The sequence below is a fragment of the Canis lupus genome, chromosome 33 (genome assembly GCF_048164855.1).
Source record: "Canis lupus baileyi chromosome 33, mCanLup2.hap1, whole genome shotgun sequence".
In the NCBI taxonomy this organism is placed as follows: domain Eukaryota; kingdom Metazoa; phylum Chordata; class Mammalia; order Carnivora; family Canidae; genus Canis; species Canis lupus.
Window position 1 is genome coordinate 2,630,746 of NC_132870.1, and position 16,119 is coordinate 2,646,864.

At 38.5% G+C, this 16,119-nt stretch overlaps 2 protein-coding genes across 2 annotated transcripts in view; one reads left to right on the top strand and one right to left on the bottom strand.

Annotated features, from left to right (window-relative positions):
• The window catches only part of FRAS1 (Fraser extracellular matrix complex subunit 1), a 435,467-nt gene that overhangs the window by 29,505 nt on the left and 389,843 nt on the right, over positions 1 to 16,119 (top strand). The gene's annotated exons all lie outside the window — the stretch shown is intronic.
• On the bottom strand, positions 11,068 to 11,593 carry LOC140623436 (large ribosomal subunit protein eL21-like). Its single transcript, XM_072809860.1, has one exon. It carries the CDS (start codon positions 11,557 to 11,559, stop codon positions 11,077 to 11,079), a length of 483 nt encoding a protein of 160 aa, XP_072665961.1. The 5' UTR covers positions 11,560 to 11,593; the 3' UTR covers positions 11,068 to 11,076.

Here is a 16,119-nt window from a genome sequence, read left to right on the forward strand (position 1 = left end):
CCAAATTAGAAGGAAGCTAATTCACTTAGTCTAGAGAAAATTTTAAATGTAGCAAACAGTTTCTAATACTGAACTATATGCTAATCTAGAAAGGTTTGAACACCTTTGGAATTTGAGAGCCAGTTGGTTATCCAACCACGAAGGTATTAAGGTGTGGTTTCAGAATTATACCAATTTTGAAGCTATTTTTCTTTTCTTTTCTTTTTTTTTTTTTTTTAAGATTTTTATTAATTTATTCATGAGAGACACAGAGAGAGAGAGGCATAGACACAATCAGAGGGAGAAGCAGGTTCCATGGAGGGAGCCTGATGTGGGACTCGATCCTGGGTCTCCAAGGTCACGCCCTGGGCCAAAGGCAGTGCTAAACCGCTGAGCCACCCGGGCTTCCCTGAAGCTATTTTTCTATTGAGAAAATTTCCCCCATATTTTCAGAACTTGACTTATAAATCACCATGATAGATATTCAGATCTGGTTAAGTGCAAAATTGGGCTTTGAGGGCCAAAGAGGCCTTTCTAAACTCTGTCACTTTCTTTATCTTGGAGTTCAGCTACTGCTGTTCCCGTGGGCCTCCAACCATTAACTCATCTATGCTCAGGATCATTGAAGCTGTAAATCCATGCTATTCCTAAAGTACAGCTGTGTGTTGCAAGAAATGATTTTCTCATGGTCATTAGAAGAACAAATGCCATGGGAAATTTTTTTAGAAGTCGACAACTGAAGAAAGGCATTTTTTCCTCTAGTTGATATAAAGGCTGTCATTGCGTAGAACGGCCTCTCTTACCCTTTTGTGCATTAACTGAGCATAATTTTCAAATGTAAAACTTCCAAGAGGAGCATAATTCTGGAAATGGCAAGATTATAATTATGTGCAGCATAAAGGATAAATTTGTAGTTTATAAATCATGGATATTAATATTCAGCAGGAGCCTAATTCACAGTAAAACTTGAAATAACTACATTGTTAAAAATAATTGAATTTGGGTTTTAGGAGAAATTTTAGCAGTTAAAGATTATTTTTGTAGGGAGGGCTTTTGGCCATTTGGGCTTTAAATTTGCATTTAGGTGGGGCTGTTTTCATTGCTCTTGGAAACAGTGGCATACATTTAAATTAATTTAGACTTACTTTTCTCATTCCTACTACCTACCCCTTATCTGTCACGAATGCTTGGTTATTTAACTTTTCACATATTTCTGAATCTCCTCTTTCCTGCTGTTTGTGCTTTTGCTATCTTGGTTCATGCTACCATTAACTTGTAGCTTGATTTCTGCTGTGGCTTCTAACACATCCCTCCTCCTCTGGTCTTGTACAAATCGTTCTTATGCTGTATCAAGAGAAATCTAGTTGGTAGGTAAGTGTTTATGTTATTACTCTGCTTTAAACTTTGTGGTGCCACCTCAGTATCTACAGGCCGAGGTTGCTCTGGATGGAGTGAATGGGCCAAAATATATTTTACTATTGAGTAATGCTGAACTTTTTCAGTGGCTTTGATTGTTGCTGATTTTCAAACAGATATATTTTTAAAAGTTTTAAAGGCTTCAATTTTAAGATCCTGAAGTGTGGGTGGCTCAGGGGTAAGAACTTCCCTGGTTGGTACTTCTGGAGCTTGCGGTTCTTCTCATTCTTTCAGTGTTTTGGTGTCAAGGAGAGTGTATAGTGGTAGAAAAAGGGGCTTTGGGAAAGACCTGTGTTCTAATCTCCTCTTTCTGCTTTCTTACAAAATAATTTTACACATGTTATTTAACCTGCACAAACCTCACGTCCTTGTTCTGTAGGATGGATTACTGTGAGGACTGGCATGTAGTCGGTACTTCGTCAATGGTAGTCCATGCTGTTCTTTGAGGTTTTCAGTGGACCTGGGGGGAGGTGGGTTTCCAGGACCTCACAGTAGAGATGCCCCAAAAGAAGAGTGTTATTCCTCAAAGTAAAGCGTGACTCTTATGTCACTCTTAGATGCATGCATAGATCATGGGTTAAAAGGTATCAGAAGACTTCAGACTAATTCCCGCAGATTCACATAAAACCTTTTATATACCGCCCAGGGGGTCTGTATGCACAGAGTAGAAGCTGCGAATCACAAAAGGGTAGTTTATTACAAGTGGTTTTATTTTGGGAAAGAGAAAAACTCATCCAACTTTAACCTTCGCTTTTACTGTAGCTGGGTGGCCGCAGAAGACCACAATGAAGTATGTGTAATTTTCATTCAGAGTCACCTTTTGTTTGGCGATAGTGGTTCACTTTTGGAATATTCTGAACCCAAGCCTGCAGTCACATTTCTGTCTGGATTCAGGAGCAGCCAAAAAAGGGGAGCCATTCTCAAGCCGGAATAAGAAGATATGTATTGAGAAGCATTCAACATATGATAAAGTTATTCCAAAATGGAAAAATACCATGAGTACCAGCCTAAAACTCAAATGCCTATTCAGGAGCCATGAAAAAATAAACATTGCAGAAATGGAAGGGAGTTAACCAAGGTTTCTGGAAACTAAGATACAAAGTGCTAAGTATAAATTGAAGTGAATTTCTATTTTTGCAGCTGTTAGAACTCAGCCATGCTGCTTTTACTGAAAAAGAAAAACAGTACTCATACCACTATGACAACTGATTATATTTAATATCTACTATCATAAAAACCTTATTAAGATTTCAGAAGAGCAGAAGATTAAGTTACCAGGATTAAAATTATTTTTATCTGAATAAGAATAACAGGTATTTAAAATGTGAACTACCAAATCTGATATATCTGGCCAGATGCTCTCCAACTTTTCATTTTTATTTTTATTTTTATAAGGAACCATCTGCTGTAAGTGGAGGTGCCTATTAACTTTTCTAGTAGAAAAAGAAATTAGCATCTGAAGGCCCAGAGCCAGTGAATTGTGAAAGAACACAGTTATGAAGACAAAATTAAAAAGTCCTCTGACACCCCAAGGACCAATTTAAAAGGGTTCTATTTAGAGAAATTCTGTTTGCAAAGCATATATTTTCAGTTATTCCTGTTAAGGTTACTACTAGCAGCAATTTCCGAAGCATGTTTTAATAGATACTGTATTACGTTGCATTTAATGAGAATGAGCTCTGGATCACAACTCATTTGTTTATGGAGCTCCTTCCCCTGTCTTATCTCCCACCCTGAGTCTAGATGACCAGTCAGGTATGTCACGACAGGCTACCTGGAAGTCACTATGCAGTTAGAAATTTAACATCAGTGTGAGAGGAATACATGAAATTATTTGGCCAAATAGTTTTTGGCAACTATAAAAGTGAAATTATTATTATTTTTAAAGATTTTATTTATTTATGAGAGACAAACACACACAGAGGGGCAGAGACACAGGCAGAGGGAGAAGCAGCTCCATGCAGGGAGTCCGACTTGGGACTCGATCCTGGGTCTTCAGGATCAGGCCCTAGGCTGAAGGTGGTGCTAAACCACTGAGCCACCGAGGCTGCACATAAAAGTGAAATTAGGAAAGCATGTAGTGCTCCATCTTTATATTATCTATATACTTCCAGAGAACTTTGGGTCACACAACAGCTAAGATAAAAGGTAATGTTGGTGGATTTGGGATAATTGTTTAAGAAGTGAAAATGATGGCAAATGCTCTATTTTAAATATTTTAGTTGTTTGAGGTAGCATAGCTTTTTCGTGAAATTAAATAGCTTTTGGATGAATTAAAGTCACATGCAACATTTATTAAATATATTTTGAATCTTTAGCTTACAAAGTTCTAAAGTTGGAACTTTCCTGACTTTTATCTATAACAGCATCTTAATAACATGGAGTGTTATACTGTGTGCTAAGTGATAGACTCATTTTTTTTTTTTTAAGATTTTATTTATTTATTCATGATAGTCACAGAGAGAGAGAGAGGGGGCAGAGACACAGAGAGAGAAGCAGGCTCCATGCATCGGAAGCCCTATGTGGGATTCGATCCCGGGTCTCCAGGATCGCGCCCTGGGCCAAAGGCAGGCGCCAAACCGCTGCACCACCCAGGGATCCCGATAGACTCATTTTTTGGTAGAAGTTTTGTAGAGTTGAGAGTTAACTTTAAGAAACAATGAATAGCTAATTATCACATAGTAGTTGCATGGTGTACTAATATAATTTGTTTTCAAGTGTTTTAACAGAACTTCTTTCTATACTATCAAATGATTACTTGATTCAATATAAAGTACTAGTTGGAGTATTAACTCTGAAGCCAGATGACCAAGTTGAGATCCTGGTTTTTATTTTTATTTTATTTTTAAAAATATTTTATTTATTTATTTGAGAGTGCACAAAGGGAGAGGGAGAAGCAGGCTCCCTGTGGAGCAGGGAGCCTGATACAGGGCTCAATCCCAGAACCCCAGGATCATGACCTGAGCTGAAGACAAATGCTTAACTGACTGAGCCACCCAGGTGCCCCAGAGATCCTGGCTTTTATATTCAATAGCTGTTAGACCTTGGGCAAGTTACAGAATTCCTATACCTTGATTTCCTCATCTGTATAATGGGATAATAATGCTACTTAGCACATAGCATTTGTAGGGAATCCAGTGAGTTAATATATTTAGTTTAATGTATGGTACAGAATAAGTACTCAATAAATCCTTAATTTGTAGCCTGCTTGGAGTCAGTGTATGGACTCAAGAGAAACCGAATTGAAAATATAATTTAGTATATTCATGAATCCTTTTTGAAGATACCATTTATTACTTAAATGGTATCTTAATGTAGGTTTCCTATTCACCAATTGATATTAAATTAAGGGCTTCAGATCAAGTAATAAAGTTGCTATTTTATTTTATTTTATTTTATTTTATTTTGTTTTATTTTTATTTTTTAAAACTATATTTTATTTATTTATTTATTCATGAGAGACGCACACAGAGAGAGAGAGAGAGAGAGAGGCAGAGACACAGGCAGAGGGAGAAGCAGGCTCCCCGCAAAGGAGCCCGACATGGGACTCAATCCCGGGTTTCCAGGATCAGGCCCTGGGCAGAAGGAGGCGCTAAACCTCTAAGCCACCCAGGGAACCCAAAGTTGCTATTTTAAATTTTCTTCATATTTTCAAATTAAAAACTTCAATTGTTGCCAAATATAGTTCTTGAAATCTTCCTGAAATATTTTTGGAAGAATACATTGAACAACATTTTTAGGTAATGTTTCTTTTTATTTGTACAATTTGTTTTCCATCTACAATGATTCATTTTCACAGTGGAAACACAGTTGCTAGTTCTTTAAGGCCTACACATATCCAAGAGGTGTGTATATTCATTATTAGTATATACTGCTTATAGTCTATAGTTCATATAAGCCATGAACAATTTATTTACATATCCATGTTGGAAGCAACCATAGATGTGAGCGGTTAGTGAAAATGGGAGGTGGGGAGAGACAAAGATGGTAAATGCTACTTTACCTAAAAACATCTCATCAACACTTGCTACTCATCTTGGTTTAATGTAGATTCCAGGATTTGGAGTTAGAGGATGTTCTTTATTGTTTGACTTTAGGCTAGTGACAAATTTTCTACATCTCAGTTTCTTCATTTTGAAAGTGAACATGATAGTAGTACCTACTTCACAGGGTTGTTATGGAGCTTGTGGAATACACATACCATAATAATTGTGTTTGTAATTTACTGTGTACCACTGCTCTGGCCATGTGTTGCTTTACCTGTGTCATCGTGTTTAATCTTTTCCAAAGCCCTAGGAGGTGGTTATAGTCACAGTTCCCTTTTTATGAAAGAACAGAACTTTTTCAAGGCTTCCCTGAAAGTAAAGGAGCCAAGACTTAGTCCTGGATCTGCCTGACACCAAGGTCAGTGTGCTTTGCCTCTATAACATTTATAAACCTTCAAGTGCCTGGGAAAGTTTAATTGCTACAATTCCGCTTTTAAAGCATTAGCAATGAGATGCCTGGGTGGCTTCGTGGTTGAGTACCTGCCTTTGGCTCAGGATATGATCCCAGATTCCTGGGTCCGAGTCCCACATCAGGCTCCTTGCATGGAGCCTACTTCTCCTCTCTTTGCCTGTGTCTCTGCCTCTCTCTGTGTGTCTTTCATGAATAAATAAATAAAATCTTTAAAAAAAATAAAGCATTAGTAACTAAGGCATTAGGTACTAAAAAGAATGTATGAATTTCCATAGAGTGATTTAACAACCTACTTATAATTGAGAACACAATTTTTTTAAATAACAGTATTATAAGGGGACTACAGGGAGATTTATAGATAATAAACTTGAAATTCCTCAGTTTGATTGAGGGTAGCACTTGCTGTCCACTGATGCCGTTGTCTACTTGTGTCCATCTCTGATGACCTGTAAGAATTTTCCAATTGTCATATGAAACAATTTTTATTGAATTTATGTTCTAGATTTAGGAATTTAGCTTTGTTTTGTTTTTAGTTAAACATGTGCCAACTTAACCTATGAAGCCAGGAAGAATGAAGTTAATCCTCAGCAGAAACAATGCTGTTTCTGTGACCAGCCCCTTCACCAGGAAACATTTCTAAAATCATTATCATAAAGCAATGTAATATCTATAAATGAAAAAAATTGAAAAAATCTGTGTAATTGACCAGAAAGGTCTTTATTTTCAATGCAAAAATTTAAAAACTTTTCCAAGAAAGGAAATTCTGTCCTTTAGTAGCTAGATCCTGTTTGGTTAAGTTTCATTCAAACAGTAAAAACCTCATTGTAGGAAAGAGAAGACTATTGGCAGATGGTATACTGCATTGATAGAACCATTTTTAAATTATTTGGAAATTGGAGCATATTTTTCCCCACAAATAGTTCATAAAAGCTGGTTGGATCTATTTTATGCGTGGTGAAGTCTCATTATTTTATTGTTTTGGTTTTAATCTTGAGAATAGAGGACTGTTATGAGCAGAATTGTGTCTTTCCTAAATTCATATCTTGAATTTCTAACTCCCAGTCTTTGGAGGTGGGGCCTTTAAAGGGTAAATAAGGTAAAATGAAGTTGTGTGGGTGGACCCTAATTCAAAATGACTGATGTCCTTAAAAGAGAGGAGGTTAGGGTATAGACACACAATGGGAAGACCATGTGAGGATGCAAGGAGAGAAACCTCACGAAGAAATCAACCCTGCCAACACCTTGATCTCTGACTTCTAACCTCTAGAATTGTGAGAAAATGAATTTCTGTTGTTTGAGCCATGTTCTCTGTGATGGCAGGCCTAGCCAGCTGATACAAGGGCCATGTGGTAGGGAGGGTAAGAGCTGGCTTTAGGCTAAAAATGCAAAAATAGAAGAAGAGTTTGGTTCATTCTCCTTTACGTTTTGCTCCATCTCTCTTCCTGTTGTCTTCTTTTTGCCACTGAGTTCCCACTATAACCCTCTTCTTTATTGTGTTGGGTTTGGATGGTTCTGGATTGTTTCTGAACAACCCTTGCTCCTTATGTTCCCGATAAAGTTAGGAATAAAGGAATAGGTTTGGCTCTTGGTGATAATGCTATTGTAACACATCGGGGTGCATGTATGTACCCCTTTGTATCTGTATTTTTGTATCCTTTGGGTAAATACCTAGTAGTGCAATTGCTGGATCATACATAGGATAGTTCTAATTCTATCTTTTTGAGGGACAATAGCCAAACTATGGAAAGAGCACAAATGTCTATCAGCTGATGATAAAGAAGATGTGTGTGTGTGTGTGTGTGTGTGTGTGTGTGTGTATACTTAGACACATATAGATACAATGGAATATTACTCAGCCATCACAAAGAACAAAATCTTGCCATTTGCAATGACAGAGATGGAGTTAGAGAGTATTATGCTAAGTAAAATAAGTCGGAGAAGGACAAATATATATGATTTCAGTCATAGGTGGAATTTCAGAAACAAAACATATGAACATATGGGAGGGAGGAAAAAAGAAGAAAGATAAGGAAGTAAACAAGAAATTTTTATTTAATTTTTAAAGGATTTTTTTTTAAGATTTTTTTTTAATAAGAGACACAGAGAGAGAGAGGCAGAGATATAGACAGAGGGAGAAGCCCAATGCGGGACTCAATCCCAGAACCTTGAGATCATGACCTGAGCCAAAGGCAGTCAACCACTGAGCCAACCAGGTGGCCCGAAACAAGAAATTTTTAAAGATAGAGAACAAACTGAGGGTTGATGGAGGAGAGATTCCAGGTTTGGGGGAGAGATGTCCGGTATAAATTTGGGTAGAAATAGGAGAAATAGCTTGGCTTAGCTTAGCTTAGCTTTGTGTGTGTGTGTGTGTGTGTGTGTGTGTGTGTGTGTATGAGAGAGAAAGAGAGAGAGAGAATATGTGCCTTATTACCACATTGAATTAACCTCTAATTCATCTGATTTTGCAGCACTGTTTTCCTGTGGTCACATTAACACTGTAGTCATCTCAGAAGTTTCTTGAAGAACCAGAAAAGAAATATCCTTAGAAGTTACTATTTCCCAGAGGCTAGGGGGGAGAGAGGCAGCTGAGGAGAAAAACTGGTATTGGGATAGGGAGGCTAGGGTTTGGTTAGTGACAGATCCCTTGGTAAAATGTTGATCTTCTCTGTATGTTCTTTAGCAGATAAAGGAGATTATATCTATCCTACTTTCAAGATTGTTGTGAAGATATACCAAGAAACAGAGTGTAGAATTTAAGACTTGGAAAGACTGCCAAGTCAATGAATCCAGTAGTTTTCATTTATTTTCATGTAACTCATTTTTTCAAATGAAGGCAAAAAAGTCAAACATAGTCACTCTTTTCAAGTAAAAGTGACTTACTTGGCATGCACCCCCTTTGCCTGCTCTTTCTGTCTTTGAGGGCACTCCAAGGATTCTTCAGAGCCTAGTTTCTTTTCTTTTCTTTTTTTAAAATATTTTATTTATTTATTCATAGTCACAGAGAGAGAGAGAGGCAGAGACACGGGAGGAGGGAGAAGCAGGCTCCATGCCAGGAGCCCGACGTGGGACTCAATCCTGGGACTCCAGGATTGCGCCCTGGGCCAAAGGCAGGCACCAAACCGCTGAGCCACCCAGGGATCCCAGAGCCTAGTTTCAAAGTATAGTTTAAAACCTACTTCTCTGAGCCAACCTCTTCCAAATATAAGGAAATTTAGGCCAAGACACAGTCAATAGCTCCCCTGGAGTTTGATATTTCCATTCTCTAAGGGTTTTTTCCCATTGGGAAAACCATCTCCGTGTGAAAACACTCTGAAAAGTTGAAAACCCATATCAAAGTAAGCACTTTTGCCTTAATGATATGCATCATTTATTGAATACTCTTAATGCTGTGGAGCAGGAACAGCTTCACAAGTGTGCGACCCATGCCCTTTGTATAGGTCGTGCATTCACAAGACCACATGCTCTTGGTTTTATGCTTTGCTTTGCCAACTTGGAATTCTTACTAGTTTTTGAACAACATGCCCTGTGTTTTCATTTTGCCCCAGACCCCACCAACTATGTAGCTGATCCTGGCTCCTGGTGTTTATGTATCTTGTCTCATTTAATACTCACAACTATCTTCAAGGTGTGGATATTATTATTCCTATTGTACAATTGAGGACGTTGAGGACAGGAGAATGTCCTAAGGATCACGTGTGTTGTGAAGGTGCAGATTGGGAAATGTAGTCAAGGAATGTTGGTCTCAAAGCCCCACCATCTTTCCAATTTAGGCTAGTGCTAGTCTAATATAAGACTGTGGAGAAGGAAAAGAAGTTAACAATAAATCCTTGTTTGGGAGAGAGTGGGGGAGGGTGGGGGATGTCAGAGCTGCTGAAGTGCTTTGCTTGGCCACTGGAGGCCATTTCATAGGGATAAATGTCCTTTAGTTTTTTGAAGACAGTTAACTTTTTTTTTTTTTTTTACACAGTTTGTTATAAGACTTGATTTATGTAGAATCTTTACTCCACAGATCTGGTAGCTGACCCAACAAGTGTGATTTTATTTCTTTACAAAAGGAGAAGCCGAGAAACATTTGTAGAAGAACTTGTTTTGGTTCTGGCTGTGAACTGGAGGCAAGTTTAGGATTAGAGCTCCCTTGTGCTTGCTTTTACTTCGGCATTCAGTTCGTGTTTTTTATCTATTTTTTCATATACAGGTGTAAGACAACATAGTGGTTTTGGGATTGTTTTGATGGTAGAAGTTATAGAGTAGAAAATACAAATACTTGGCATTCCTGTCTTCATGTCTATAAGAACCTAAAGCTATGTTCAATCTCCTTTTCCCTCTGTAATTTTTACGTGAGTGTATAATTTTTAACATGTTTTTCATCCAAAGTGTCAATGACATTTTTTTTTATGGTGACCTGTGGTAGAAAATAAGAATTTTTTTCTCTAGAGGAAATTCTTAAAGAACTGAGGATTTCTGGTTCTAACATTCTTGGACAATATTACGGCCTAGGTTGTAGTAATGTCCTTGTATTTGTATAGTGCTTTTAGTCTGTAATGTGTTTTCCTATTTGTTATAGAGAAAAGAATAAGACAGCAGAGTGTAGGAAAGAAGGATTGCTGTCCTGATATTCTGACAGGACATGAGAAACACTAAGTGAGGGTTCCATAGCAAGAGCAAAAGCAAGTGTACACAGAGGCAGGGTGCCACGCGGGATTCAGGAGTCCAATTTTTCATTCGGCTAGAGTCCAATGCTCAGCTTCATTCATTCAACAGTTATTCATTGCCTCTCACAAAATATCAAATAAAAAACCCTTATAATACTCCAAATTAGACTGCAGTGGCTTGATCAAGACCTAAAGTTGCAGATTTATATCAATACTATTTTTTAATGGTACACTTCCGAGATGTTCTAACTTACCTTCTTTTTCTTTTCTTTTCTTTTCTTTTCTTTTCTTTTCTTTTCTTTTCTTTTCTTTTTTTCTTTTCTTTTCTTTCTTTTTTTCTTTTCTTTTCTTTTCTTTTCTTCTTTTCTTTCTTTTCTTTTTTCTTTTTTTCTTTCTCTTTTTTCTTTTTTCTCTTTTTCCTTTCCTTCCTTTCTTTTCTTTCTTTTCTTCTTTCTTTCTTTCTTTCTTTCTTTCTTTCTTTCTTTCTTTCTTTCTTTCTTTCTTTCTTTCTTTCTTCTTTCTTTTCTTTTTTTTTTTTTTTTACAATCCTGAGGTCTTTTCTTTACATTTATCATGCCATGAATTCATAGGGAATGGGTTCCAGCAGTTCAGGCTCCTTTCCATTGCTTCTCACAAAGTGTGCTTCTCTGGGTGGGGCAGGCTGGCGTTTCAGTTGGACCCAAGTACCTTTCTCTTTGGCTTCCTTCTTTTTCTGATCATTTTCCTTCACACGCTTCAGGAAGCTATCTCGGCTCTTTGAGTGTTTAATATGCCCAATGAGGACATTAATTCTCTTGGCCAGAATCTTGCCCTTAACTTGTTTGTTTACAACAATGCCAACAGCATGCTGAGTATCATTGTAGACCCTTCCAGTTTTGCCATGGTAACATTTGTGGGGCATTCCTTTTTGAACAGCGCCCATTTCCTTGATGTGCACAATATCACCTTTCTTACAGATTCGCATGTATGTGGCCAAAGGAACAACTCCACGGTTTCTAAAAGGCCTAGAGAACATAGAGCGGGTACCTCTCCTCTTTCCCTTTGTGTTGGTCATTTTGGCGAATTACTGGAAGATGGCGGTTCCGGCCGAAAGGCTAACTTAACTTCTTTGATCAAGGTCAGAGATGGTGATTTTCAAAAGAAAAAAAAAAAAAAAGATGAAAACTGAAACAGTTTTTGTCCCACTTAATGGGACGTGCTCTGGGGCGAGGTTCGCAGGCCTGCGGGGGAGGGAGAGAGCAGGGAAGTCGCAGTTTTCTTACTTATTCAAACTCTTTTTTTTGTTGTTCCACAGTTCATTTACTGAACTGGGGCAGGTGATTTAACAGCAGGTTGCGGGATAAGACTGGAAGGGAAGACTTCTTGCTTCCCCTCCCAGGAGCCTTGTGTCATGGACGCCTGTAGATTTTCCAGAATAGCCATCTGCTGCCGGGCAGGCTGGGTCTGAAGCTGGAGGTTGGCGTGCGTACCTTCTGGGAGCCCAGGCGTTCCTTGGGCTTGTGTTCAACTCCCGAGGGCAGCTTCGTTCTCTGGACGTTCAGGAGAGTGGCCGGTGGGGAGGGAGCTTGAAGATTAGTACAGCGGGGAGGGTTGGCCCGACCGGAGGCCCAGCATCACTTCCCTCTGGCTTTCCCGGGCGGCTAAGCAGGCTGCTCCATCTGGACGCCCAGAAGCTGTGGTGTCTGCGCTCTTACTCCGGAGCCTCCTACCCGGGTCCACCTATTCAAACTCTCGAATGTGCTTTCTTAAAGACCTCTGGGAAAGAAACCATTTCCAAAGGACTCCCGGGAACATTTCTGTGGAAGAAACAGAATGCATCTCCATCAGTAATCCTCGCCTAAGTCCTTGGAAACTCCATTAGTGAAGTTCATGCCCAGAATCTGTCAGAGAGGTTGTAACCAGAGTGCTAATGGCTCAATTCTTTAGTTATCAAAATGTCACGTCATATTAAGTGAATGAACTCCAAGTATCCATATGCTAATTAGATTTATTCTGTACACGTTGGCTGTGATAATTATCACATTGAGTATGAACTTTATTGAACGGCTCTACAAATTCCCCTTAAGTCTCCAAGTTAAGATGGCACTGGGTACCCCCTCACGAGGGTATTTTAACTCCTAGCTAAATAGGGTGGTGAAAATAAAAGTTGAGAGTTGGAGAAAAGTCTGGAAAAAAGGAAAAATAAAAAAAAGTCTTAAAGAGAAGGTTGTGTAAACCAAATATATAAAGCAGTGAAGGCTGCTATAAAGATTTTATTGCCTTGAGATTGAAGTTGCCACATTATTGTTGATTTCTCTCAGTCAGACACATCTAAATTTATTGCCATATAATGAGTGCACTCACCGCTGTGTAGAATCTGAGGGAAAGGGGGACAAAAGAGTAAAATATAAAATAGCTTCATCTAGAGTAGAAACAGAAGTTGAACACTGAGTAACTTTCCTATTCTTTAAACCAAATGAAAACACGTAAATTTGTATCCTGTTTGTAGAATAACCAAACACTTAGAAATGATATGGGGTGTGTGTGTGGGGAGGAGGGGGAAGCTTCATCTTCTACATTTGGAATATCCTAGATCCACCCATTTTGATCCATTTTGAAGCACACAAAGAGGCAGAGGAAGCACCTCTCTGCTTCCTAATAAAAGGCCTTCTCTGCCTCCTTTTAAGATCCAGAAAGGCAAATAAAAGTACTTTGGGATAGGGCCTGTGGGAGTGGCTTAAGAGGAGCTCTGAGAAAAGCTACTGAAGCCTCAAAACCAGTATTTAGATTTTTAAAGCCATTGACTATTGGCTACAGGGATGGTGTTGGAAGAAGACATTCATGAAACAATTTTAATTGTTAAATGAAACTGGCATTCTTGGTAATTTTTTCCCTAATATTTTAATATACCTGGAGACTCACAAACTGCAAGTTTTTCAGTTTTCTCTTGCTTTCTGAGAGGACAAGTGGTAGATGACTTTCTAGGTCTTCATTTATAGATTACAACTATTACTCCTATGTTTTCCCCCCAGGATATGGGTTATAGTAGGACAGTGTTGGGGGACAGAATAAGAGACATGGACCCAACGGGGGATGTACATTTATGAAGAGTAGTATATTATAGTTCTTTACCTTAGCTTCACAGATCAGTAATACTGGGGAGGAGCTAAGCTCTGTGCCTGAAGGGCCAGACCCAGCGTGTAACAGAATCCACTAGAATGAAACAGCCACCTGTAGAAAGTAGCCTCCCCTGTGCTCAAAGCTCATTTACCTAAATCCTCTTAACTAGAACCTCCTGTATTGCTATGAAACCATGACAGTGTTTTTATTCAACATTTTACTACGGTCTCTTCCAGAAGTGGTTGTCCCTTAAACACAAGACAAAAAATGGGATATTTATTTATTTTGAGATTTTATTTATTTATTCATGAGAATACACAGAGAGGAGAGAGAGAGAGGCAGAGACACAGGCAGAGGGAGAAGTAGGCTCCATGCAGGGAGCCTGATATGGGACGATCCTGGGTCTCCAGGATCACGCCCTGAGCTGAAGGCGTCGCTAAACCGCTGAGCTACCGGGGCTGCCCCCAAAATGGGATATTTAGAAATAAATCTGAACACCAGCCCCTTTGAGAGCCTGATGCTAGCTGCACATGAGCTAAGCTAGCACCACATTTGCCACAGTTTTTTTTGGCTACTAGAATTTCAGTGTTTTGCTCCATAAAGTGCAAAATGATTTTAAGAATACTTAGTGTAAATCTATCAAGGGCTAGAAATAGTGAGAAGTCTAGAAACACAGTCTTGGCAGACATATAAGGACGAGGGATATCTGGTGCTGCCCAAGATTTTTCTTCCCTTGAACTCTTGGGTATATATACAGAGAATCAATCTTACCTGTATAAGAGGCCAATCATTGTTTTTATTCATTTAATAAATGGGTCTGTTCTTGATGCATGATTAAATGATTTATCATATGCATTTTTATTGCTTTCTTGTTTATTAATTCATTCTATTGTACAGCCTTTTAGAAAAGGTTGTAAATTTGTTGATCCATCCAGTCATTCAGCAGAAATTCACTGTGCAGCTGGAATCTCTACCATGCTAAGTACTGGTGGTATACTGATGGAAGGCCCAATGCTTGCCTTCCAGGAATTTACAGTCATATCAGAGGACCTTTTATCTCAAAGGGGAGAAACCAAATACTTAATATGTACTTGATAATATGTTTTAAAAAAAAAAGCAAGGCTTGTCTTGGACTCATACCTTTATTTTATATTTCATGTCCTGCAACATTTGTCTACTAAGATTATAGAGTGTTTTATATTGTATTTTGTAATATAGTTGAACTATCCTGACTCTCAAGGTGTTAGACTAACCTTGCTTTGCATTGCCTTCTTCCATTGGTTGTTGTGATTTAAATAGATTGGATTTATTTGTTTTCTCAGCAGTGGGTTGATTTCCTTTCTAGTTTTTCTTTACTTTAGATCTAAATTTTTTAGAGAAGCTGCTGTTCCCCAGCTTCTCCTCTTGGCATTAGGTGGTTCCATGTGGATAGCTCCCACCAGTCTGAAAGAATCTTTATCTTGTTCTGAAGCCAGAATTCAGGCCTGGCTTGGCATAATCCTCAGAAAGGTAAATGTTTAATGGGAATAGTTCCTTCTGCAGCTGCTCTGAACTGTTGGCTTTACCTGACACATTGTGTTTGTGTATGATTATATGACATTCACTCATAATCCTTATTTTGGAAAAGGGGAGAGATTTGGGGTAGTTGACAGGCATCATGCAATTCTGGGGGTTTTATTATTCAAAGCACCCTAGTTGTGCTTTTCTGTTCCCTCCCTCCACATAGACAAAAGGCTGGTAACCCAAGCTCCTGCTGCTCCTCTCAGAGGGCATGGGGGGGAAATGAGGAAAAGTAATGGGGAGGGGGCTCCTTGGTACTTATAAAGATCCATACGAATTCATTTTTTCTTCCATTTGACGTGAGATGGTGGGGGAGAGGATATATGCCGCTCATCATCGTTTTCACGTATATCGGTCTTAACATCACAGAGGGAAAAATGCTACTGTTGGAAATAGGATAAAATAGGAACCGTGATAATGGATGAAATTAGTACATAAGTTGTGAGGTGTAAGATGAGGTTCTCTTTTGCAATAATATAAAACTTATGAATAGTTAATAGAGATAGAAACTAGATATGCTGGAAAAGTAAGAGAGTAATGTGGGGTGGGGGGCAGAGACAGTCCTAGTGCCACATATCCCTAGATGGAATTGCTCTAAATCGATAGGAAAGGACTCCAAATCAGAAAAGATTTCAAGAATGTGTGTTTTTAAAACACAGAATTATAAAAACACAATAAAATACAATTTTTGGAATGTTTAACATTGTGATTTTTCATTATATTGAGAATTTCTTTGATAATCTCCTTCACTTTAGTAAGTATATTGTCCTGCTTTCTGTTTTTCAATTAATGAACCTAACCTGTAGTTGAATTCAAAGTATTCCTCAAAGTAGGAAGGGAAAAGGCCTAATTGCATGTGGTTACCGTATTTTTTATTTTTTTTTTTAAGGATTTTACTTATTTATTCATGAGAGACACAGAGAGAGAGGCAGAGACACAGGCAGAGGGAGAAGCA

Coding starts and splice junctions, on each gene's coding strand:
- LOC140623436 (XM_072809860.1), bottom strand. CDS start 11,559: ATGACCAACACAAAGGGAAAGAGGAGAGGTACCCGCTCTATGTTCTCT.